At 39.7% G+C, this 25391-nt stretch overlaps 1 protein-coding gene across 1 annotated transcript in view; it reads right to left on the reverse strand.

Annotated features, from left to right (window-relative positions):
• Positions 1 to 25391, reverse strand: part of LOC116463564 (carbonic anhydrase-related protein 10) — a 515683-nt gene that overhangs the window by 411668 nt on the left and 78624 nt on the right. Inside the window, exon 2 of the mRNA XM_032146727.2 lies at positions 18989 to 19063. Coding sequence (XP_032002618.1) covers positions 18989 to 19063 — 75 coding nt within the window. The remainder of the gene's footprint in view (positions 1 to 18988; positions 19064 to 25391) is intronic.

A 25391-nucleotide genomic window follows, 5' to 3' on the forward strand; every position in this document is an offset into this window, starting at 1 on the left:
TAATCAGTTTCTCCAATTCCATGCTTGCCCTCTTCTAGTCGATTCTCCCCACAACAGCTAAACAGATTGGTAAACAATGTATATCATGCATGCCACTACTCTGGTTACCACTCTTTAATCGCTCACTACTGAATAAAGAATTAAACTTCAATGTTCTCAAATGGCCTACAAGTCCTCTTCTTCCCAGCTTCTCATTCTCTTTTCATGTCCTTCAATCCCTTCCTTGGCTTTCTCTACCATCTGCCAACATGCCAAGCTCTTTCTCACTTCAAGGACACCCAAGGTTTGTGCTCCACCTTGTTGCAACTTTCTAACCTTGCTGGTCCACTGAAATTCTACTTAACCTTCAGGGCTCCCTTCAAATGACATCTTCCCAGCCATGCCCCCCAACTCTTATTTCCTTCATAGAATGTGCATACTTTGAAAATATGTATTTATTGTAGGCTTGTTTTGTTGATATTTGCCTCATCTCCTAAATTATAAGCTGAGAGGACAAGACCATATTTGTTTTGTTCACTGCTATACACCCAGACCCTGTTTAGTGCCTGGGTTGAAATATATGTTTTGACATGAAAGAAAAGAAAAAAAGGGAAGGAAAGAAGGAAGGAAAGGAAAGGAAAGGAGGGAAGGAGGGAGGAAGGGGAAAAAAGGAAGAATGGAGGAAACGAAGAGTGGGAAGGGGGGGAGGAAGGAAGGAAGAAAGAAAAGAAAAGAAAGGAAGAAATGAGGGAAGGATGAAGAGAGAAGAAAAGAAGGAAAGAAACAAAGGCACACAAACCCTGGAAGACAACCTAGGCAATACCATTCAGGACAGACATGGGCAAAGATTTCATGATGAAGACACGAAAAGCAATTGTAGCAAAAGCCGAAATTGACAAATGAGATCTAATTAAACTAAAGAACTTCTGCACAGCCAAATAAACGATCAACAGAGTAACCAGACAACCTACAGAATGGGAGGAAAATTTTGCAAACTATACATCCGACAAAGGTCTAATATCCAGCATCTATAGATAACTTAAACAAATTCACAAGAAAAAAACAACTCCATCAAAAAGCAGGCAAAGGACATGAACATTTTTGACAGAAGACATATATGCGGCCAACAAGCCTATAAAAAATAGCTCAACATCATTGATCATTAAAGAAATGCAAATCAAAACCACAGTAATACCATCTCACAGCAATCAGAATGGCTATTATTAAAAAGTCAAAATATAAAAGATGCTGACAAGGTTGTGGTGCGCCTATACACGGTTGGTGGGAGTGTAAATTAGTTCTACCACTGTGGAAGACAGTGTGGCAATTCCACGAAGATCTAAAGAGAGAAATACCATTCAACTCAGCAGCCCCATTACTGAGTATATACCCAAAAGGACATAAATCATTCTATTATAAAGACACATGCATACATATGTTCACTGTACAACTATTCACAATAGCAAAGACACGGAATCAACCTAAATGCCCATCAATGATAGACTAGATGAAGAAAATGTGGTACATATACACCATGGAATACTATGTGGCCACAAAAAAGAACAAGATCATGTCCTTTGCAAGGACATAAATGGAGCTAGTGGCCATTATCCTTAGCAAACTAACACATGATCAGAAAATCACATACTTCATATTCTCACTTATAAGTGGGAGCTAAATGATGAAAACACTGGGACACATAGAGGGTAACAATACATACTGGGGCCTTTCAGAGGGTGGAGGGTCGGGGAAGGGAGGAGGGATCAGGAAAAATAACTAATGGGTACTAGGCTTAATACCCAGGTGATTAAATCATGTGAACAACAACCCCCCATGACACAAGTTTACCTATGTAACAAAAAACCCTGCATTTGTACCCCTGAACTTAAAAGGCTTTTTTTTTTTTTTTTTAAAGACAGGCATTCACCAACCCTGATGAGTAGCCATTGACTTTTGCCTCTCAGACCTGGCAAGGCATTGAAACAATGGAGTTAAAAAGGATAAACCAGTTTGGTATGAAAAGGGGACTCACTCAGTTTTGGCTCATTATCATTCAGGGCACACATATTTACTGTCTCCTCCATGCATGCTTTCCACATATAATTACAGAAAAGATATTAGAAAAGAAATGAATACATAACAACTTCAATAAATGTGAACAAGTGGTACTTGTAAGACCAGGAATTTTGAGGAGTTTTCAGAGGATATCAAGTAGATAGGATCAGATTTAATAAAATAATAAATAAATAACTAGGACTGAGAATAAGCTCCTTGCAGTATAATAGCTTTTCTTCCTAACTTCTCACTGGCTCCTTAGATAAAGGTTAAACCTGCCAACAAAAGTACTGGGAGCAGAAGCAGTTTACATAGGGCAATAACTACAGTACAACCTATGAAAGCCTTGGCTGATTTTCCTTCTCCTCCTTTGCATATTAATGCTAAGGTTGGATATGGCATTTGCTCCCATACTGAAACCATGTAAAGGGCCTTCCAGTAAAGCAATACAGTGTTTGTGTGTATGTGTGTGTGTGTGTGAGAGAGTGTGTGTGAGTGTGTGATGTGTGTGTGTGGTGGCTTCCTACTACGTGCCTGGGGCCAGAGAGAAGCAGACCAAACCAAGGTAACTTCAGAACCACACAGCTGACACAGAAATGAAAAAATAAGGACAATTCTTTAGAGGACTAAAATGCAACCATACATATCACTTCCTAATGTTTTCCTTACTTTAGAAATAGATTTCACCAACTTGTCTCTTTATCCTCTGCTCCTATATCTTGAAGGAAGATGGTGAAACCAGCATTGTCTCCATTTCTAACCCTCTCATTAAAAGTAGGGGGCTATCATAGGCACAGGTATAACTGCAGAGGAAATCATACCAGCTTCCAATACCAACTGAGCTCTTTGTTTAAAACAGGAAGAAATAGATAAACATAACCAGACATCTGAGGGAAATCAATGGCATGAGAGAGAAGAACCAAGATTAACAAAGAAAGGTAACATAAAAAACAAAAGAAAACTTTTAAAAAGTTCAATCGGTATACTTGTAAGAATTTAGCAAACCAATATGTCTATAAAATAAGAAAATACTCATAAACAGATAAATAGAAAAATGAAAAGTTTTTGGAAATTAAGATATAATTGTCAAAATTTAAGAAGGTAACAGAAGTCCTGTACAAAAGAATGGACATTGCTGAAAGCCAAAGAAGAAATATGGAAGATAAAGAAAGGAAATCTAAAAATTAACATAAAAAGGCAGAGATAGAAATTGAGTGCATAGAAAGGATCTGTGTTGTGGGAAGTCAGGGACCCCGAACAGAGGGAACAGCTGAAGCCGTGGCAGAGGAACATAAATTGTGAAGATTTCATGGACATTTATTAGTTCCCCAAATTAATACTTTTATAATTTCTTGTGCCTGTCTTTACTGCAATCTCTGAACATAAATTGTGAAGGTTTCATGGACACTTATCACTTCCCCAATCAATACCCTTGCGATTTCCTATACCTGTCTTTACTTTAATCTCTTAATCCTGTCATCTTCATAAGCTGAGGAGGATGTATGTCGCCTCAGGACCCTGCGATGATTGCATTAACTGCACAAATTGTTTGTAGAGCATGTGTGTTTGAACAATATGAAATCTGGGTACCTTGAAAAAAGAACAGGATAACAGCAATATTCAGGGAACAAGGGAGATAACCTTAAACTCTGGCTGCCTGTGAGCCGGGTGGAACAGAGCCATATTTCTCTTCTTTCAAAAGCAAATAGGAGAAATATCGCTGAATTCTTTTTCTCAGCAAGGAACATCCCTGAGAGAGAGAATGTGTCTCTAAGGGGAGGCCTCTGAAATGGCCGCTTTAGGGACAGCTGTCTTTTATGGTCGTGGATAAGGGATGAAATAAGCCCCATAGTGCTCCCAGGCTTATTAGGATGAGGAAATTCCTGCCTAATAAATTTTGGTAAGACCAGTTGTCTGCTCTCAAACCCTGTCTCCTGATGTTATCAATGACAATGCGTGCCCGAAACTTCATTAGCAATTTTAATTTCGCCCCAGTCCTATGGTCCTGTGATCTCACCCTACCTCCATTTGCCTTGTGATATTTTATTACCTTGTGAAGCATGTGATCTCTGTGACCCACACCCTAATCGTACACTCCCTCCCCTTTTGAAAATCACTAATAAAAACTTGCTGGTTTTGTGGCTTGGGGGGCATCATGGAACCTGCTGATATGTGATGTCTCCCCCGGACACCCAGTTTTTAAATTTCTCTCTTTTGTACTCTTTCCCTTTATTTGTCAGACCGGCCAACACTTAGGGAAAATAGAAAAGAACCTATGTGAAATATTGGGGGGTGAATTTCCCCTGATAGATATAGAAATTATGAATGGAAAGAAAAAAAGGCATAAAAGACTCATGTGTTGCAAAACCTATCCAGAATGAAAGAGTAGGGGTAACAGATGGGAGAAGATAATCAAAGCAGTAATAGAAGAAAATTTTTCTAAGAAGTGACTTGAATATTCATTTAGTCGATAAGATTTAGTGAGCTCTTACTTTTTGCCAGGCATTTTTCTTAGCATTTACAGATCAGGAAACAAAACAGGAAAAAAAAATTTCTGCCTTGTACAAATGATTCACAAACGTATACACTTAGATATATCCCAGTGACATTTTTGAACTTCAAGAATAAAGATGATATCCTAAAAGCCAGTAAGGCCTGGTCTGGTAGGGAAGATCTATCTACAAAAGCATTAGACTTATCTGAGACTCTTTGCAAGCTGGCAATAGAGTAACGCCTAGGAATATCTTATGGAAGGAAGGTAATTTTGACACTAGAATTTTATTACCAGATGAACTGTCAGTAAAGCGTGAGGGTGAAGAAAAACCTTTTATTGGACACCTGAGGACCCAGAAAACTCATCACTCACATACCCTTCTGATGAAAAGAAAAAAGCAAAGCAAAACTGAAATATGGAGTTTCCAAAACCATAAAGTGAATTTAAATGTATACCACAATATATGAGAAAGAAAAATCTAGGCAGTAAAACAAATTTAGTGTGATATCTGAAAAACAAGGTTAGAAAACCATCAGTTGACATTAGAACAGCATGTTGGAGTCTCCAAGAATGTCTTCAAGATAAAGTAGTTTTCATAACACCAAATGCCTGATTAAAAATCAAGAGTGTAAATGTATTGTGAAACTGATATATTATTGTGTGATACATTATAAAAAGTCTTATAATAATATATTACTGATACAGTTTCAGACTGATGAGATGAAGGCTTATTTTCTCCTGATTAGCCATAAAAAGGTAATATTTTCCCAGTAAAAATAAATGCAAGAATGGCATGGTCTGAGTATAAAACTCTTTAAAATGAGGCATAATTCTGGGCAACTGATGTAGTGTTACAAAAATCCTTCAGGGGAAAGCCATCATATCTCCAAGAATAAGGCAGATAGCCTCAAATAAAGTATAAAAGCATTTATAATTGATATTAACTACACCCTGTGAAGTTCAGGTGCTCACATGGGGAGGTAAATCTGAACAAATTCTTGGAATATGAGGTTGTAACTGGGAAGTGGCTGGAACTAGGGTGGGAGATTTTGTCATAGTTCACATAAAGCAGGTGACCACTGACAGAAGCTGTAAGAAGAAGAGATGGCAGATGAAGAGGCTGTGGAAGTCTACCTTTTAGGAGGTGACATGAGGAAGAGCAGACACAGCAGGCTGCAAAGGAACCCTCAAATCTAGAAATGTGCACTCTTCCAGAAAGGAAGAGGAGGTGTCCAAAATGAGAGTCATTGGTGATTGGAAAGGCGCCAAAGACACTTGGAAGGAACTGATGACCCAATTCTGTTCAGTGAGGGAAGAAGGCAGCTTGCAGGGCAATTTGGAATTGGAATGCAAAAATCATAAGTCACCATGGAGTCTATTCATAAGAAGTCACGAAGTGGTTTGGTGGGGAGAAAGAAGCCCCTAACCTCAGCCATGATCATCAAAACGGGTCGTTCAACTGAGGCTGGGCTGGGAGAGAGGAGCTGTCTTGCTTGTGTTGTGAAATTTTCAAAGTAAGAGCATCCCATGCTGGATACTTGCTGCATAAAAGCTTTTGCTATATAGTTTGTCTTTTTTAAGACTGTTATAGAAACTACACTTTATAAGTGTCCACAGGCATATCCCTGTCATGCTTTTGCAGTTATAAGATGTAGAATTCCTGGCTGGGAGTTATAGTCTTGCTGTCTTTTATTTTCTTCTACTTGACAAAGAGGAATAACCTGGGGTTAAAGCATCCTGCTGTGTATTCTGTAAACAATCCCATTATCATACAACAACCCAGTGAGCACTACTTACCCTTACAAAGTATCAACAGATAACCAAACTGCTCTTCAGTAAAGCTATATCTGATTTTAAGTACAAATAAAAGCTCCAAATAGTCACATAGAATGACATAGTTGATGTAATTCAAGTTCTGTTCTTTGTGTTTACAATCATAGTGCTGTTGTTTATTTTATATGAACTGCCGAAATTCAGGAATATATAGTACAACAGGGATTAGAGACACGACTTGGCCTACAGTAGCTCCACCAATCTGGAACCCTTTGAAATGTTCTCTTGGAACAAAACTTATGTAGCTGAATGCCTCCGTGTTGGAGGCTAACTGAATAATTAGAGTTTCCCCCATCAAATTCTATGTAAAATACAGTGCTTAGTAAAGAATAAGTAATAAAAACATGCAGTTGACCCTTGAACAACACGGGGTGTGAACTACATAGGTCGACTTATACACAGATTATTTTCAATAAGTTACACCGAGGGTGCCTGCCCATCTTGCTTCCCCATCTATCTACCTCTTCTGCCTCTGCCGCCACTGAAACAGCATAACCAACCCTTCCTCTTTTCCCTCCTCCTCAGCCTACTCAACATGAAGACAAGAATGAAGATCTTTATGATGATCCACTTCCACATAATGAACAGCAAATATATTCTTTTCCTTATGACTTTCTTAATAACGTTTTATTTTCTCTAGCTTTCTTTATTGTAAGAATACAGTATTTAATACATATAACATATAAAATATGTGTTGATGAACTATTTGTTATCAGTAAGGCTTCTGGTCAACTATAGGCTCTTAGTAGTTGAGTTTTGGGGGAGTCAAAGTTATACATGGATTTTTGGCAGCTTGGGGGTCAGCATCCCTAATCACCACATTGCTCAAGGGTAAATTGTATTGTTAAAACTCAACAGTAACTACAGCAATTGTTTAGAGCTTAGACCAACAAAAGGTTTTTCGAAGTAGAGTATTTTATCACTGGCATTTTTACAATTTCCAGCACCTGGGGATAACAAAAAGCAGGTCAAACTTTCAGTGGGTTTCATTACTATTATTAAATTCTCTCCAGACAATGCACACTCTTACTGCCTGCACCCAGCATGGAACACTCCCTGTGTTCCTTCCTTTGTGCACTTCTGACTGTGTAGGTCCTGAAGTTCCAAAGTGCTTCTCAAGAGGTTGATTAGCTAGAACCACTTGTGTTGATTGGCCAGAAATTTCCTGGTGTGACTAGGAAAGCCATGAACCTCTGAGAAGGATTGGTACAAAAGCCTATCCAACAGGAGTACTCCATATTGGATGGCTGCAACGGGACCCAAACCCTCTCAGTGCTGAAATATATATGCAGGTTTATATATACTTACATGAGGTAGTGTCTTTAAGTACAATACGCTGTAGTTGGCACATGCTGAAAAGCCTTACATGTGCCTCCCTGGATCAGAAGGATGTGTTAGGAACTCAGTAGTGGTACAACTGATCAGGCTGCTTTTATGCAACTTTAAATAGCCTAAAGCAAAATTATGATAATAAAAATAGTAATATATTTGGATACTTTCATAGTCTATGATGCCGGACTAACTCTAATACAAAATTTTATTTTTACAAAAATGTTTGAGACACAGGTCTTATTGTCTGTATTTTACAAATGAGTATACTGAGGCTCTGAGACATTAGGTGATTTTCAAACATTACTGTCCATCAAATGGTTGGGAATACAATGGAGTAGGATCCAAAGCATGACCTTCTGAGTCACCATGCAGCTCTGAAGTGTGGTAATAATAGGGACTCTCATAAATGAAATGATAAATAGGACTGCTTACTGGTTACATGAAGTTTTCAATCCGTTATTCAGTAGTAGTTCAGATTTCACTGTGTTTAATCCACCAGCAATGATCTTTTCCATCTTGCATACCTGGCAGATGCCTATTCATCTTTTAAGCCCTATGTCAAGAGAAGCCTTCATCTGCAAAGCCTTTTCTGACCCCAGAGGTAGGGTTAGTTGTTTTCTTTTTTCTGCAGCCAATCCACATGTGTGGATCCCACCACTCATGTCTCACATGTCTTATTAAGCTAAACTATAACTCTTAATTTGCATGTCTGTCTCTAAACTCAACTTCGAGCTCTTAAGATCAGGAGCTGTCATTTATTCTTATTTGTATCCCTAGTGTTTAGCAGAGTGTCTGGCACATCAGGCTCTGAGTAAATTTTACACACTATGCATCCCAATTTCTGGGGAAAAAAACATAACAAAGTATTTCTAATTGAGGGTGAGTCAGTGTCACATCACCTTCTCATACTGAGAGAATATATCAATTCTGCTTGCTTCCTCTTAGAGATGAAAAATCAGAAATCTAGAGAGAGAATTGCATCACTGCCTCCACTTACAAACACTGATATTGAGAGCATAATAAAATTATCCTGTGAATGAAATCAATATTCTATTCCTTAATGCTGCTAACTATAACTTCCAAACCAATCTTAGCAAGCTCACAAAAAATATCAGAGCTGGAATGGTTCTTTGAAAACCATGCAGCTCAATACCCTGATTCTGTATGTGAGGAAAACAAGGTCCTGATATGCTAAGTGACTTGCCTAAGATCTCACGTTTGGTCAGTGGAAGACGCAAGCCACTGAGCATTTTCCAGAACCCGTTGCTGCATCTATTATCCAAAGGAGGAAGACAATTGATAACAAAAACAAAGTCCGGGGGCGTGGGAGGGAAAATACTGGCGTGCTCACCCACACACACACTCCCTCCCCAAGAAAATTCAATGGCTGAATTAGAAGATATACCTAACAGGTGCAGCACAGCAACATGGCAAATGTATACATATGTATCAAAACTGCACGTTGTGCACACGTACCCTAGAATTTAAAGTATAATAAAAAAAAGTGCTAAAGAAAAAAAAAGAAAACACAGTGGCTGAAATATGACCTTACACAGTTAATGACTACCTCCAATGGAGAGAGTTATTCAATATGCCACAGGGCTCATTAAAATGCAAGTTTTATTCTTAAGATAACTTGAAACAAAATTCTACTCTCAAACACAAAGGTTTACACACAATTTTGTGGCAAAACAATTGATGTCATAAAGTAAGATATCAGGAGGGTCTTTGGAGTACAGTCCAATTTGAGAAATACTACCTGTTAATGCAAGTGATCTGGTTCTAGGTCCAACTCCATCATTCATTTGTTCTACAACTAAAGATCAATCTCTAGCCTTGTTGAATCTTCCACATTTACTGATTGGTGATAGAAATACGTGTCTTTTTTTTTTTTTATAAGTTGTCACAAATGAGACAAACACATGTTGATATCACGTATCCTCTGATAGGATGTAATGCAAATAGAACTCTATCTCCAGGGAAATTTTCCCCAAAACTCACAATCTCAGATTAATCAAGAAACGCATCAAACACACAGAAATTCAGGAATTTTATACAAAGTAGCTCACCAGTATTTCTCAAAACTGCTAGTCATGAAAAATCAAAAGATTAAGAAACTTTCACAGCCCAGAGGAGACTAAAGAGACATGAAGGCTAAATGTAATGTGGTATCCTAAATTGGATTATGCAACAGAATCAGGACCTTAGCGGGAAAACTAGGATATTAAAACAAAATCTTAAGTTTAGTTTCATAGTAATGTATCCAGGTTGGTTTCTTAGTTTTGACAAATGTATTGCTAATGTAAGACATTAAATTAGGGACCTTGGATAAAGAGTATATGGAAACTACCTAACTTGCTTTGTTTTCTCATCTGGAAAAAGGGGAGTATGAGTGCAAATTTTGTAAGGGCTGAATGAAGTAACATGAGTGAACCAGTATTGACAACTACAAAATCATATGTTCATGTGATGGGTTAATTGTGCTTCCATTAGCTTTGGAGATAATGTAAGTATGAAAAAAATAATAATGGTCTTCCCAAAATGTCCATATTCTAATCCTCCAAAACCTGTGAATGTATTACCTTATATGGCAAAATATATTTTGCAGATATGATTATGTCAAGGATCTTATGATGGGGAGATCACCCTAGATTATCCAGATGGGCCAAATGCAATCACAAACATTCTGAAAAGTGGGAGGCAGAAGGGTCAGAGTTAGAGAAAGATATGTGATAACAGAAGCACAGGCTGGAGCCTTGCGAGGAAGGGACCCTGCACTGAGTAATACAGGTGGATTCTAGAAGGTGGAGAAGGCAAGGGATTGATTTCTCCTCAGAGCCTCCATAATGCAGGCTGCCCTACTGACACCTCAATTTTAGTGTGTCCAACTTTTAAAATGGTAAGATAATAAATCTGTTGTTTCTAGCTACTAACTTTAGGGTAATTTGTTACAAGAGTGATATGGTTAGCCTTTGTGTCCCCACCCAAATCTCGTCTTAAATTGTAATTACCAGGTGTTGAGAGACCTAGAAGGAGGTGATTGGATGATGGGGGCAGTTTCCCCACATGTTGTTCTCATGATAGTCAGTGAGTTCTCATGAAATCTCATGGTTTTGTAAGTGTTCAATGGTTCCTCTCTTGCTGGCTTCTTCTCTCTCCTGCCTCCATGTGAAGAAGGTGTTTGCTTCCCATTCACCTTCCACCATGATTGTGAGTTTCTTGAGGCCTCCTCAGCCATGTGGAACTGTGAGTCAATTAAACCTCCTCTGTTTATAAATTACCCAGTCTTGGGTAGTAGCTTTATAGCAATGTGAAAAAGGACTAGTACACGGAGCTTTAGGAAACTAATACAATTATTTTAACTATCACTTAATTGGGATGTACTGAAGGATAAGCTTACAGCTTATCAAAGGGAGACTGAATGCAGGTCTCTTGGAAGGGGTGGTCACATAGTGAATTTCTTTCTTGGGAGTATTGTGGAAAAAGAAGAGCTTACACTCCTTACCTCTGTTAACCATGAGACTTTCTTAACCAAAAAAAAGGACATTTTGATAAAGAGACATCAGTGGTAACCTGTAGGTGGTTGGGTATAATTACCTTCATTGTCCAATAATCTTTAGATTTTAAAACTACCCAAAAAGAAAGAGATGGAAAATAGCATGTTGGGAGGGTTACTGACCTGGGTAAACCATTTGTGCCCAGTTTTAAAGAATGCAACAGATGATGCTGACCTGAGCCAAAGTAGCCTGCTAGGTCCAATGCTGATCAGAAATGGCAGCAATGAGTTCCTCTATTAATCATTCAGAGGAATTCTGTATTATGACTTTAAGCTGCCGAATAAGTGGTGATCTAATTCCTCAGAAATCCCTGCTTCCCAGATCTCAGAGGAAGAGTAAATTGCTTATAACTATTTATTGTCCTTTATTTCCAGGATCTCCATCCAAATACTTTATGTTGCCCACAAGGCCATCTATGAGCTGGCTCCTGACCACCCCAATCTCCAACCACTTTGCACTTGTCACTTTGCACTCTGGCCACAGTGACCTTTATTCCATCTCTCATACATATCATGCCCACACTTGAGGCTCATGCTTCTGCCTTAAACAACTGGTCTAAGACCACTCTCCACTAGCAATGTCTTCCTTAGCTTAGCTTCTCCTAGATTACACAAGGAGGCTCTCCTTATCTCCAGACTGTTTCTACCAGGCTTCTCAAAACCTTGAGTACTTTCCCTTTACAGCATGTACTGCAGATTGTACTGATGTATTTGGCACTATTATTATTTTATAACTCAATTTAAGGGTAGAGGAACAGCCCTTGACTGTGTCTCCTGAGTCAAGCCTTTGTCTTTTTCTTTAAGGAACAAAGACTGCTGTCTGTTCTGACCCAAGTTTCTTTGGCAAACATTGAGCCCCTGGTGCATGGAAGGCCTGAGGGATATCCAGGAGGGATAGGTGGTGGAAAGAGACAAGGTCCCTAACCCTAGAAGCTGCACCCTCCCCAGACCCCTCATTGCTCCTATCTTAGCTCATATGGCCCTCTTCTCTGACTTTGAATTCTGTAAAAGTTTCAACCTCTCCTTTGATTCTTTAGGGTAAAAATCCAAACTTCTAGTTCCTTTCAGGTAAAACCCAAACTCCCTGTTGGTATGGCCCTCCATAATAAGGCCCCTGCTGCTCTCCAAAGCCTTAATTCCCAGAGCTCTTCCTGCACTAGTGAACATTCTCTTCCAAGCTTCCAGGACTTTGCCCATTGATATGGTTTTGCTTTGTCCCCACCCAAATCTCATCTCGAATTGTAGATCCCATAATCCCCATATGTTGTAGGATGGACCTGGTGGGACATAATTGAATCATGTGGGCAGTTACTCCATGCTGTTCTCTTAACAGTGAGTGAATTTTCATTGTATCTGGTGGTTCCTTCGCTCAGCTCTTCTCCTTCCTGCTGCCCTGTGAAGAAGGTGCCTTGCTTCCTCTTCCAACATGATTGTAAGTTTCATGAGGCCTCCCCAGCCATGCTGAACTGTGAGTCAATTAAACCTCTTATCTTTATAAATTAACCAGTCTCAGGCAGTTCTTTATAGTAGTATGAAAATGGACTAATACAATAAATTGATATCACAGACAGTGGGGTGCTGCTATAAAGATACCCAAAAATGTGGAAGTGACTTTGGAACTGGGTAACAGGCAGAGGTTGGAATGGTTTGGAGGGCTTAGAAGAAGACAGGAAGATGTAGGAACTTTCTAGAGACTTGTTGACTGGCTTTGATCAAAATGCTGATAGCGATATGGACAATGAAATACAGCAGGCTAAGGTGGTCTCAGATGGTGATAGGGTTTGGCTGGGTCCCCACCCAAATCTCACCTTGAATTGTAATGATCTCCACATGTCAAGGGCAGGGCCAGGTGGAGATAACTGAATCACAGGTGCAGTTTCCCCCATACTGTTCTTTTGGTAGTGAATGGGTCTCATGAGATCTGATGGTTTTATAAGTGGGAGTTCCCCTGCACAATCTCTTTTGCCTGCTGCCATGTAAGATGTGACTTTGTTTCTCCTTTCCCTTCTGCCATAATTGTGAGACCTCCCCAGCCATGTGGAACTGTGAGTCAATTAAACCTCTTTCCTTTATAAATTACCCAGTCTTGGGTATGTCCTCATTAGCAATGTGAGAACAGATTAACACAGATGAAGATAAAAAACTTGTTGGAAACTGGTATAAAGGCGACTCTTTCTGTGCATTAGCAAAGAAACTGGTGGCATTTTGCTCCACCCCAGAGATCTGTGGAACTTTGAATCTAAGAGAGGTGATTTAGGGTATCTGGCAGAAGAAATTTCTAAGCAGCAAACCATCAAGACGTGACTTTGGGTGCTCTTAAAAGCATTCAATTTTATGCACTCACAAAGAGATGGTTTGGAATGGGAACTTATGTCTAAAAGAGAAGCAGAGCATAAAAGTTTGGAAAGTTTGCAGCCTGATGAGGTGATAGAAAAGAAAAATCCATTTTCTGAGGAGAAATTCAAGCTGGCTGCAGAAATTTGCATAAGGAGCCAAATTTTAATAGCCAAGACAATGGGGAAAATGTCTCCAGGGCATGTCAAAGCTCTTTACAGCAGCCCTCCCATCACATGCCCAGAGGCCTAGGAGAAAAAAATAGTATCCTGGGCTGAGTCCAAGGCCTTGCTGCTTTGTGCAGTCTCTGGACTTGGTGACCAGCATTCCAGCTGTGACCAAAATGGATCAACATATAGCTCATGCCATTGCTTTAGAGGGTGCAAGCCCCAGGCCTTGGTGGCTTACTTGTGGTGTTGGGCCTGTGGGTGCACAGAAGCCAAGAACTGAATTTGGGAACCTCTGCCCAGATTTTGGACGATGTAGGAAAACACCCGAATGTCCAGACAGAAGTTTGCTACAGGGGGAGCCCTCATGGAGAACCTCTGCTAGGGCAGTGTGGAAGGGAAATGTGGGGTATGAACTCTGACACAGAGTCCCCACTGGGACACTGCCTAGTGAAGCTGTGAGAAGAGGACCAAGATCCTCCTGACCCCAGAATGGTAGATCCACCAACAGCTTGCACCATGCACCTGGAAAAGCTGTGGACACTCAATGCCAGCCTGTGAAAGCAGCTGGGAGGGGGACTGTACCTTGCAAAGCCACAGGGGCAGAGCTAATCACCTCTTACATCAGCATGACCTGGAGGTGATACACAGAGTCAAAACAGATCATATGGACCTTTAAGATTTGACTACCCCACTGGATTTTGGACTTGCATGGGGCCAGTAGCCCATTTGTTTTGGCCAATTTCTCCCATTTGGAATGGCTATATTTACTCAATGCCTGTACCCCCATTGTATCCAGGAAGTAACTAACTTGCTTTTGATTTTACAGGCTCATAGGCAGAAGGGGCTGGCCTTGTCTCAGATGAGACTTTGGACTGTGGACTTCTGAGTTAATGCTGAAATGAGTTAAGACTTTGCATGACAGTTGGGAAGGCAGGATTGGTTTTGAAATGTCAGAGACATGAGGATTGGGAGGGGCCCAAAGTGGTATGGTATGGTTAGGCTTTGTGTCCCCACCCAAATCTCATTTTGAATTATTATCCCCATAATCCCCACATTTCAAAGGAGAGAACAGGTGAAGGTAATTGGATCTTGGGGTGGTTTCCCCCATTCTGTTCTCATGATAGTGAGTTCTCATAAGGTCTGATGGTTTTGTAAGGGGCTCTTCCCCCTTCGCTCAGCACTTTTCCTTCCTGCAGCCTTGTAAAGAAGGTATCTTGCTTCCCCTTTGCCTTCTGCCATAATTGTAAGTTTCCTGAGGCCTCCCAGCCATGCTTAACTGTGAGTCAATGAAACCTCTTTCCTTTTTAAGTTACCCAGTGTCAGGCGATTCTTTAAAGCAGTATGAAAATGCATTAATACAATCCCTCTTTGCCTGTGCTGTCAGATATTCCTCACATTCCCACCCTTCTCCACTTTGAGTACTCTTGAATCTTGTCAAGACTCAGTTCTAACTTCCTTTCTTCCTTTAGCCTTGTAGTGAGATGCCTGGCCCTGGAAGACTGCTTTAGGCTGCAAGTGACAGAAAGTCTGACTCAAAGTGGCTCGAGCAGTAAGAAGTTTGTTACATCACTTAACACAATAAGTGGTGAGGCAGTTCCATGGTGAATTCAACCCTTAAATGAGCCATAGAAGATATGAGTTTTTCTCAACTCTCCATTTTGCCATCTTAGTGTGTCTTTTGTACCCAAGTTTATTCAGAAGGCTTCTCCTTACATGGCATGAATAGAACTGTTTATCACATATGCATGTCTATATTAGTGTATTACTCTGGGTTCTCCTGGGAAGAGAATCAACACAATGGGGTGACAGTGAGAGATTTATTTACTTTAAGGAATTGGCTCACATGATGGCTGGCAAGGATGATGTCCACAGGGTAAGCCAATAGGCAGGAGGCCTGGGGAAGTGTTGATATTGCTGCTCCTGGCCTAAGGCTTCTGGAGGCAGAATTCTCTTTTTCTTTGGGGACCTTCGTCTTTTTCTCTTAAGGCCTTCAACTCATTGGATGAGGCCCACATATATTATACAGATAATCTGCTTTACTCAAAATTGACTGATGCAAATGTTAATCTGGTCTTAAAAAGTACCTTCCCAACAACATCCACGCATGTGTGGTCAAATATCTGGGTACATACCTACCCAAATGAACACACCAGATTAGCCATCACAATGTCTAAACCAATTACTGATAAGAAAGAGACCAGAATCACCATTGTTGGTGTAAATCTCAGCCAAGAGTAACCCTCTGGGGCTGGTAAGGGGCTCCTTACCTGAGTATATGATGGTATGGAGGGCGAATGTGCAAGCATAGTCAGGGCTCTGCCTGCAAGACAGACTCTAGTTGTGGGTGAGGTGAGAGGAAGGCACAGGTTTGAGCAGGTAAACAACATCTGTTCAACACTTAGGCAGGCAGTATCCCAATACTGTGTTGCCTCCTTTACATGTATAAACCCTGTTGGAGCCCTTGTTACCCTGAGTCATGGATTTATGGCTTATCTTCCCCTTTAGACTGTAGGCTCACTTTTGAGTAAGAATCATGTGTCAGTTACCTGTTTAATAACTGCCCAAACTTGGTGCTCAGCACAAGGTAGGTACTCCACAAATGCTATTGAACTGACCAAAGCGGGGCATTCGCGTGCTGAATTAATCTTGTACTCACCATTGTTATAGAGCTCATATATTTTTATCCACCACAGCTTTGTTGAAGTCACAGATTCACAACTGTTATGCCAACTGACTATTATTTCTAGACACTTAAGTGAGGAACTTATGGGACGATAAAACTAGTTCAGTCCTATCAAGTTCTCTCCTATTTCACACATCCATAACCTGAAAAAAATCTCAGTAACAAATTGAAGAACACTCTAAACTTTATAGTCAAGTAATAAGAGGCAAGGGGTCCATTGTTTGCCACAAGTACCCACTCAGATACAGTAGGTCATCTGGAGTCAGATGTTAGAGCCCCGGGTTCAGTTGCTTAATCCACAAATTCTCATGACTCTTATCCTTTTCAACAGAGTTGGAGTTCCCACAAGTTTAGAAAGTGGAATAATCAGATACCAATCTTCTCTACCAGAAAGACAAAAGGCTTTAGACCTGTTCAATTCAGAGGACGAGGAAGTCATCTTTTAGTTGTCCACTGTGTAGAAACACTTGACCTTATAAATTCAAGCATCCCCCATGTTTCAGGCATCTTGAGAAACCCTTACACACATTATTACACTTTCCAGTTTGTAATTGTCTCCCTCTTCTCAAGCAGATACCAACAACAATTGACATATACTGACTCAGCACGCACCAGACATTACCATACGCACATTACCTCCATTATGTAATTTAATCTTCAGCAAACCTCACAAGGCTGATTTAGTTCTTATCTCCATTTCACAGATGAAGAACCCAGGGGGCTGAGAATGGGTAGGTCACTTGCTGACAGTCTTACCAACAAGAAACCACAGAACCCAGACTCAAGTCCCATCAAGTCTGACTTCAGAGGCCATGATCACACTTGCACATGTTACTGCTTCCCATGTAGTAAGGTTTACACATACTATCTCAATTAAATTTCAGAGTGAGGAAAAGTTAAGTTCTTTTATATCAACACATAAGGGGACAATAAAAATTATTTCCTGTGGTTGTCTTAGAAGCAACAACCAACTCAAAATAGGGCCTTGAACACATTAAAGAAAGAATGTGACAACAGAGAAAAAAACATCAAAAAATGTGAGGCAGACGCACAACATTTTGCAGTGACCACCCAGTTCTACCCACGGGCATGTCAATCACTACAGACGATGTTCTCTTTAGGGGTAGTACTAACTTAGCAAGACTTCTTATTACCTTGAGAAAATACCCTTTATTTCTCTAATTCCATACTCACAAGGTACAAGAATATAATTATAAATGTAACTTCTGAGATATCCTGAATATAACAGATTTCCTAGGAAAAAAGTATGTAAACATTCTATTTCTTTAAAAGGGGCATCCTCAATTGTAAGTATTGAATGCCACTTGTCAATATTATTTCACATGAACATAGCTTGTGCCAATGAAATTATTGTATCATTAGAAACCTGGTCATTTCTAGATGAATTAATCAAGTTCAGTTTCTATGTTCACTGGGCCATAGAATAGATATGCCATAGTAAATTTATCAAGTTAATAATATTCATTTCTGAGGCTATTTGGCAGCCAGTTGGGTTTTTCCTGGGTCACCCACTCTCCCTCACCATGCCTGCTTTCCTCCTACTGCAAAGCCTCACGAGTACTTATAATTGCCCCATCATACAAATGAGAAAAATGATGCTCAGAGGGGTTTTGTGACTTGCTTAGCTCCGCACAGCTGGTGTAATAGACTCTACAGAAGGACAGGAAAAGAAGACATAGAAGCCAAGAATGAATGAGGTGACCTGGGACTCTGCTCTTTATATTTGCCACCAACTACAGAGACCTCAGCTGACATCTCCAGCCCTCTGTTTTCAGTGCCTGAGTAGAGATTGCACATTGGCTCCTGTTGAGAGCTTTATTTCTTATTCTCACATCTGAGCAGTTAAAAATACTTTGAAATATGTCACCTGCCTTCCCTTCTGTCCTTGCCTTTTGCTTGCTTTTTCTCTTGCCTCTCTTTACTAAAGCAGCAAAAGCAAGAGGACCGTTAAAAGCAAGAGGACCATAATGAGGGTAAGAGTAGTGGGAGGAGACACAGGGACCCTCCACCTTGCTTCTGAACTAAACTCACAATATAATCCTTGCTTTAATCTGTCTTCAGTTCTCTGTCCTCTGCCCCCATGCTGACAGGATCCACTTTACCTGGTATTTTTAGCTGATACTTGGCCCGATGTGCTAAGTCCTGGCCATGGATGCTGCTAAAGTGACAGCATGTGTTCCATCAGCTCCATTGCCATGGTCAGTCTTTTCATAGTTTCTGTTTCATTAATGTTAAGAAATGGCTCTTCCTCACTTAACCAAATGTCAGCAGACAGAGCTTCGGCCCTTAATCATCCATGCCCCTGCCCCTGAGGGCATCCTATAGACCGAAGGACATTGAGACTGCAGGCTCAGATGGAAAAAAAAGTACTCTAATTGCCCATTACTTAACAAACTTTGTCTTGATGGAGTATTCATTGCACACATAAATTAGACTGCCTCACCTTTTGCAATGTAAAATCCTTGGAAATAATGCTAGCTTTCATTCTAATTGTTTTTAATAAATAAATAAAAGAATTAATGTGTACTTACCTGGAACAAAGCTTCCCTGGACCACCTCCTTGTATGCCCACCAGCCTTCATGGATTTTTGGTGAATTCTGTTGAGCTAAAGGAAAAGCAAAGAAGAGAGATTAAGATGACGGTAGAGAAACACTGTGTCCCAGCTGTCCAAGTTAGAAGGGTGAATATCCATAAAATAATCCTCTTCTACCCCAAAGTCATACTACAGCAGAACCTTCCTTCTCCCTTCCTTTTTTTTTTTTTTTCAAATAGATCATTGATGGGTAAATATAACAATTTTATTGAAAGTTCTCTGATGTTTTAATTGATGTTAGATAGTAATTATGTATTTAAGTCCCCTGCTACCTGTTCTCGTCATCTTCCCCATACACACACACACACACACACACACACACACACACACACACGCATACACACACACACAGTGCCCCTGCTGAAATTGAGGAGAGGAGGCAGATCCCATCCATGTGTGTCCATGGAACCCTTGTTTTGGGAGAGACTGAAGTTCGCTGAAGGAGCCAGTCTAGAAGGCTGAAAGGTATACCCAGCCAGCTTTCCTTAGGTCCCAGGAAAATGAAAACAAGAATATAAATAACTGGGGTGGAGGGTTTTGACATCAAAGGCTAAAAGGGCAGAGGGCTCAAGATATTGGAAAATATCATGGAGATCTGTAAGCTCATGCTGACATGACCTCAGGGAAACCCTTGAATTCATGACAGTTGACAAGTGAATTGGGGCAATGCCATTACACATGCATGCAAACCCCAAAGTATACATGATACATAAATGTATGCTTATCCCTTTATTAAACTACATTCATATTTCAATTCCCAGACACATTGGAAGAAAATACATGAATCAATCAAATTTTAGTTTGGCTACTATTAATGTTAATGTTAAACCTTCACTTTTTTCTTTTCTTCTTTAAATCTCGTGGTTTTTTTTTTTTTTTCTAGCCTTCCTCTTCAAAGTTCTAGGGAAAAGACTTATCATTCTGAGTTAGAAAGAATGGGTATAAGACAATGGGTTTGAATGCAAGGCTTTGTATAGAGAGAAGATTTACTAGATTTCTCTAGCTTCCAGATAAGCTTGGACTGTTTAGCTTCAAGTCTCTTCTTATGGTATAGTGAAGATACTTTTTCTTCCTATGATATGAAGAGCCCTGAGGCTTATATCTTTGTGGTTGAAGGAGACTTTCTGACATAGGATGAGTGAAACTGAAGCCCACTCCTTCTGGAACTGACAGTGGGCGTAGGGGACTTTAAAAACAAATAGAAGAGAGACAAAGAGCTTATTTAAGGATCTGGAAAAAATAGCACCTTTAAATTTGCCCAGCACAAATCTCGGGCATGGACACACCAAAATATACTGGATTTCCTGGTATTCTTATTGCCCCTGTGGTGTGGATAGAGTTCAGACGTTTCCATAGCCCTTGAGGAAGATCCCGAGGTCAGCTGAGTTGGAAGCCAGTGCATCTGCTCTGGGACAGCAGGCAAAGGAGGAAGTGACCTCAAAGCAGAAGCTGGAAAGGTTCTGTCCAACCAGGGAGTCAGGCGGAAGATTCAATTGAGACTCTGGGAATTTGCAGCACCAGGGAAAGACAAGGAGATTTGAAGTCAGCCAGGAGGTCTTTAGACCCGACCAAGCCAAGAAACCAAATCAAGGTTTGGTTATGGCTGCAAAATTCCCAAGTGGGTAGACAACATTTCTCTAGAGTTCAGAAAGGGTTCTGATTCCTCCTCTGGGTCTTGGTGTTGCCTGACTCACCGTCCTTCTCCCCCAGTTCATTAGACAGTCATCATAGGAGCCAGGAGAGAATCCCAAAGGCTTAGAAACCAGTGAGATCAGATATCTAATGGCCCTCTTATGAAACAACTACCTTGTAATGCTCGCCTTGACTATAATTAAATAAAATTCACAGACAGTACAGCCTACTAAAAAACAACAACAAAACCAAACCCCAACCCTGATAATTCACTAAACTTCAGCCTAGCTCTGCTAGACATGTAAAATGTCTAAAGCCTGGGAAAAATGCACATTTCTAAGATCTTGAAAGTATTGAACTATAAACATCACCTAACAGCTTTGCATCAGAGATAAGCCAGGACTGGTTTTCCTTATCACAGGCAAAAACTTCAGAGTTTCATAAAAACTCACACCAAGTTTTATCCAGTCAGGATTGCTGACTGTCATCAAACAATTTAAACCATAAATCCAGCCTTCTGTCTTTATTCTACGAGACAGTCATTGGGGAAGTTGCATTCTCTTGCGTGTGATTCATTACCCCAAATAAATGTCCACTTAGCACTCAATTTTTGTTTTACATTAAGCTTTTTACCTAATTGTTTTATAAAATTTTTTTTACAGTATTTATACATCACTTAAAAAATTTAATGTAGTGCTTTAACTATAAATAAATGTAATTTATAATAATATATATTTCAATGTGAAAATGCTTGAGTATGATACACTAGAGCAGAGATTAGAAAACTAGTGCGTGCTAGCCAGATATGGCCCATTGCCTGTTTCTGTACTGCCCAAGAGCTAAAAATGAATTTACACTTTTAAATGGTTGAAAAAAATGAGTTGAAAAAACTGTTTTGACATGTTAAAATTAAATTACATTCAAATTTCAGTGTCCATAATGTTTTATTGCCAAATAGCAATACACTTTATTTATCTATTCTCTAGAGTTGCTTTGTCACTACGGTGGCAGAGTGGAATAGTTATGACAGAGACCATTTGGCCCACAAAGCCTCCTCCATGGCTCTTTACTGAAAAAACTTGTTGATTGCTAATTTACATACATAATTTCAAAAAGAAAATCAATATAATCAATATAGTGCTTTAACTATAATACAAGGGGGAAATACAAGGAACATAATGTAAAACAAAATATATATTTCAATATGTAAATACTTGGGCATGGTGCACTAGAAGATAAAATGAAGAAGTTGGATGCTTGATTAACACAGACACAAATAACAACTTTGTATTATATTAGAGATTCCAGAATCCACAAGTGGCATTGCTCTCGTGGTATGTGGTTTTCCAAAATAGTGAACTCTTGGCAAAGATTAAAACGTAATTAAGTACCACCTTCTCTTGATTTACATGATCTTTGCATTGCTAAAGAACCAGGTATAATAAAACTTTGTAAGACATGTTTTGTGTGCATATGCAAAATGGAGTTTGATTGGAGGGTCAAATAAATAAAACAGTTTTTCCAGTCACTTGAATGTCTGTTGGGACATGGGATAATTTATCGTTGTTTCTAACTATCTAATATGTTGCAGAGCATAGTATCTCTGTCCCCCTTTAGTTGGTGCTAATTGCCACTCTTTCATTATAACAATCTTAAGCGCCCTCACCCATTTCCAAAATATTCTCCCAGAAGCAGTGACATCCCTATTGACAGTAACTAACCTAAAGGTACTATTTATAGTACTTCCATGTCCTAAAAGAGGATAAAATGAAACATTATGTTGAACACTAACCAGAGGATAATTCTTTGTCTAAGTAGACAAAAGATACATCTTTTCCCATATATCTGAATTGTAGTGTCATACCGAATACACTTGCCTCCCCATTATATGTTCAAATATTTTTTCTACCCTTTCGTGCCATTTGACCATATCATTAAGAAACTTTCATTTCTACAAGGGTTAAAGCAGTAAGGAAAAAAGAGAAAGCATAGATGCATGTTGTCAAGATGGCAAAAAAAGGAACGCTAACTCTAATAAAACCTGAGTAAGATGACTAGGTTCTCAGATTTGTAGATGCATTCCTAGTCTCTTTTTATCTCTCTTTCTTACATGTGCATATCTTCCACACTCCCCTATAAGGAAAACCTGTCAGTCGAACTGAAATGTCCATTTAAGAAAGAAGAAAGAAGCCCCTGGGTAAGTAAGAGTATTGGAACTGACAAGATTATCACCAAAAGCTTCTGTTCCATCCACAAAGTTGCAAAAACACTTTGCTCTTTCTTCATCTCCAATCATTGCTTCTTTGGCTATCACATCCATTCAGAAGCAGAACTATGCAAGATTTAGCAGGTAATAAGACAATCAGACCATCTGAATAAAGCCTATTATAATAGCAGAACTGCAAAGCTCCTATTAGCTGTCTTTGATGTGCATTGTGAAGAACCAAATTCACCCCCCAAAAATCAGTCAGCCAGAAGAGCCATTTGATGTCTATCAATTACAAAATTTAATGGCTGCAGACTGGAATTGAAGAAAATAAAGATGATTTATGTAATGTTTTCAAATTCCCTGGGATGCTCAGGCTGGCCTCATACTGTTTGGCAATTTAGAAAGATGGGATGGCACATTTAAAAAGGTACCTCATTTAAAGTTCTGCCACAGTGCTACAAGAAGTTTATTATAGATGGATCTCCTAGAGAAATACAGGATTCCTATTTTAACGCCTCCCACCAGATCCTTGGTAGTCATCTTGTTGTTGTTTACATGTGATTTGAAGTGAGCGAAGAGCTGATTGAGAACTTCTCAGAGCAAACAGGTGAACAGAGAGCCGCCTGAGCTTTTACAGCATTCTGTGTTCCTCTTTGCCTAGGTATGGATAAGAATTTTTTAATGTGCAACCAGCCCCTGGGAAAAATCCAGGTGTCTAATTAAAAAAATCGTGTTGACAATAAAAATTGTCATCACTGCCAGAGGAAAAGATATACATAGCAAGGAAAAATCTATTTCAATTTTATTCTCGGTTTATTTTTCACTGTGGTAGTTTGGGAACTGATGATTTTCCAAAGGAAACTCTGAATCTCAGGATTTTGAGAGACAATATTCATTGCTCCAATGGCTTCTTATACAAATGAGCAGAATTATCTTACATAATTCTACTTCTGAATGAATGGGACAGCTGAAGAAGCCATGGTTGGGGATGAAGAAAGAGCAAAGTGTTTTGCAACTTTCTGGATGGAACAGAGGCTTTTTGGTGATCCCTTCTTGCACAGAGAAGGGAACCTCACTTATAAGAGGTTGGGGTCTTAAAACAGCAAATTTTTTCTATAAAGGGCGACATAATACATATTTTAGGCTTTGAAGCCCATACTATTTCTGTGCCAACTGCTCCACTTTGCCATTGTAGCACAAAAGCAGCCATATACAATATGCAGGGGTGTAGCTGTGTGCCAGCACAACTTTATTTATGAAAACAGAGAGCTGGATTTGATGTGTAGGCCATAGTTTGCTCAGTCCTGTCTTGGATCTAAAAGGTTTTTGTTATGCAGTTCTGTTTCTTACTTAAATGTTCAGGAGTGAGCTGCTTTACAAAAAAAAAAAAAAAAATCAGAATGTTGAAATATATGGGCTTCTAATTACATGTGCCTGGTATCTGATCAGTAGGTACTGCAGAAGGTATCTATCATAGTGAATCTTTTCCAGATCTGAAATTGGTCACCAGCAACTACATAAAATTGAGTATTTCCCTCTCTCCACCCGATTTCCATTGGGCTAAACCACCAAAGCTGGTGGAGCTTTATATAAACAAGGCCTACAACCCATGCTGGGTTTTTCAAACCGGTCAATAAAGACCTGAACAGTATCTTGATCCCCTTTTATTCTTCCCATAAGTCCATAAACTCTCTGAAGCAAGTATGGGCCTGCCAACCAACTTAAAAAATTATGTTCATATTCCCACTGACCACAAATACAGGCATCACACCAACAAGTCTTTGGATCCAGACTGAAACTTCCCAAAGATGACGTGACCTGGCCTGTGGGTAAATCCCTATCATTAACAGAGCTTACTGCTCCAAGTCAACTAATTTAACTAACTTAGGTTCAGAGAAAACATAACTGCGAAATACCTCCATTTGGAAATTACAGTGGTCTCTTGACCTGGTGGGAAACGAGATTTAAAAGCAACCATCAGAGAGAGCACAGTTGAGGTGGGGAAGGAAATGGTGCAATAAGGAACAGAAGAGCCCTCATAAAGGGATCCAGTTGGGGAAGGGATGTTGCTTAATAAAACTCCACCATCAGTCAAAACACACCAAACCATAAACACACACATTGCACAAATGAGCTTCCAAGCCCTGGATCCGTACAATTATACCTGTGCCAAGTGGTCTACAACTAGCAAAGATGAAGCCAGATACAGAGGAGAGGAAGAGTACATACACTGCTATGGTTACTTCATTGTAATGTAATGGTAGAAGCCCTGAATGGTTGTTTCCCTCAGAAACTGCATTTCTCCACTGGAGGAGGTAATTCAAGGAGGAAGGTACCAAGTCTGTTGACCAGGAAACAACATAAGTTGGAAGGTAAAAAAAGTACTTCTAACACTGGATGCATATCCATGACATCACTGTCTTTCCTTGCATGGCCAATTCTGTGTTCTAAGTGGGAAGGAGGAACATTGAGAAGTGCATGGATCATCAGAAGAAACAT

Source organism: Hylobates moloch, unplaced genomic scaffold (assembly GCF_009828535.3).
Source record: "Hylobates moloch isolate HMO894 unplaced genomic scaffold, HMol_V3 SCAFFOLD_42, whole genome shotgun sequence".
NCBI classification, from domain to species: Eukaryota; Metazoa; Chordata; class Mammalia; order Primates; family Hylobatidae; genus Hylobates; species Hylobates moloch.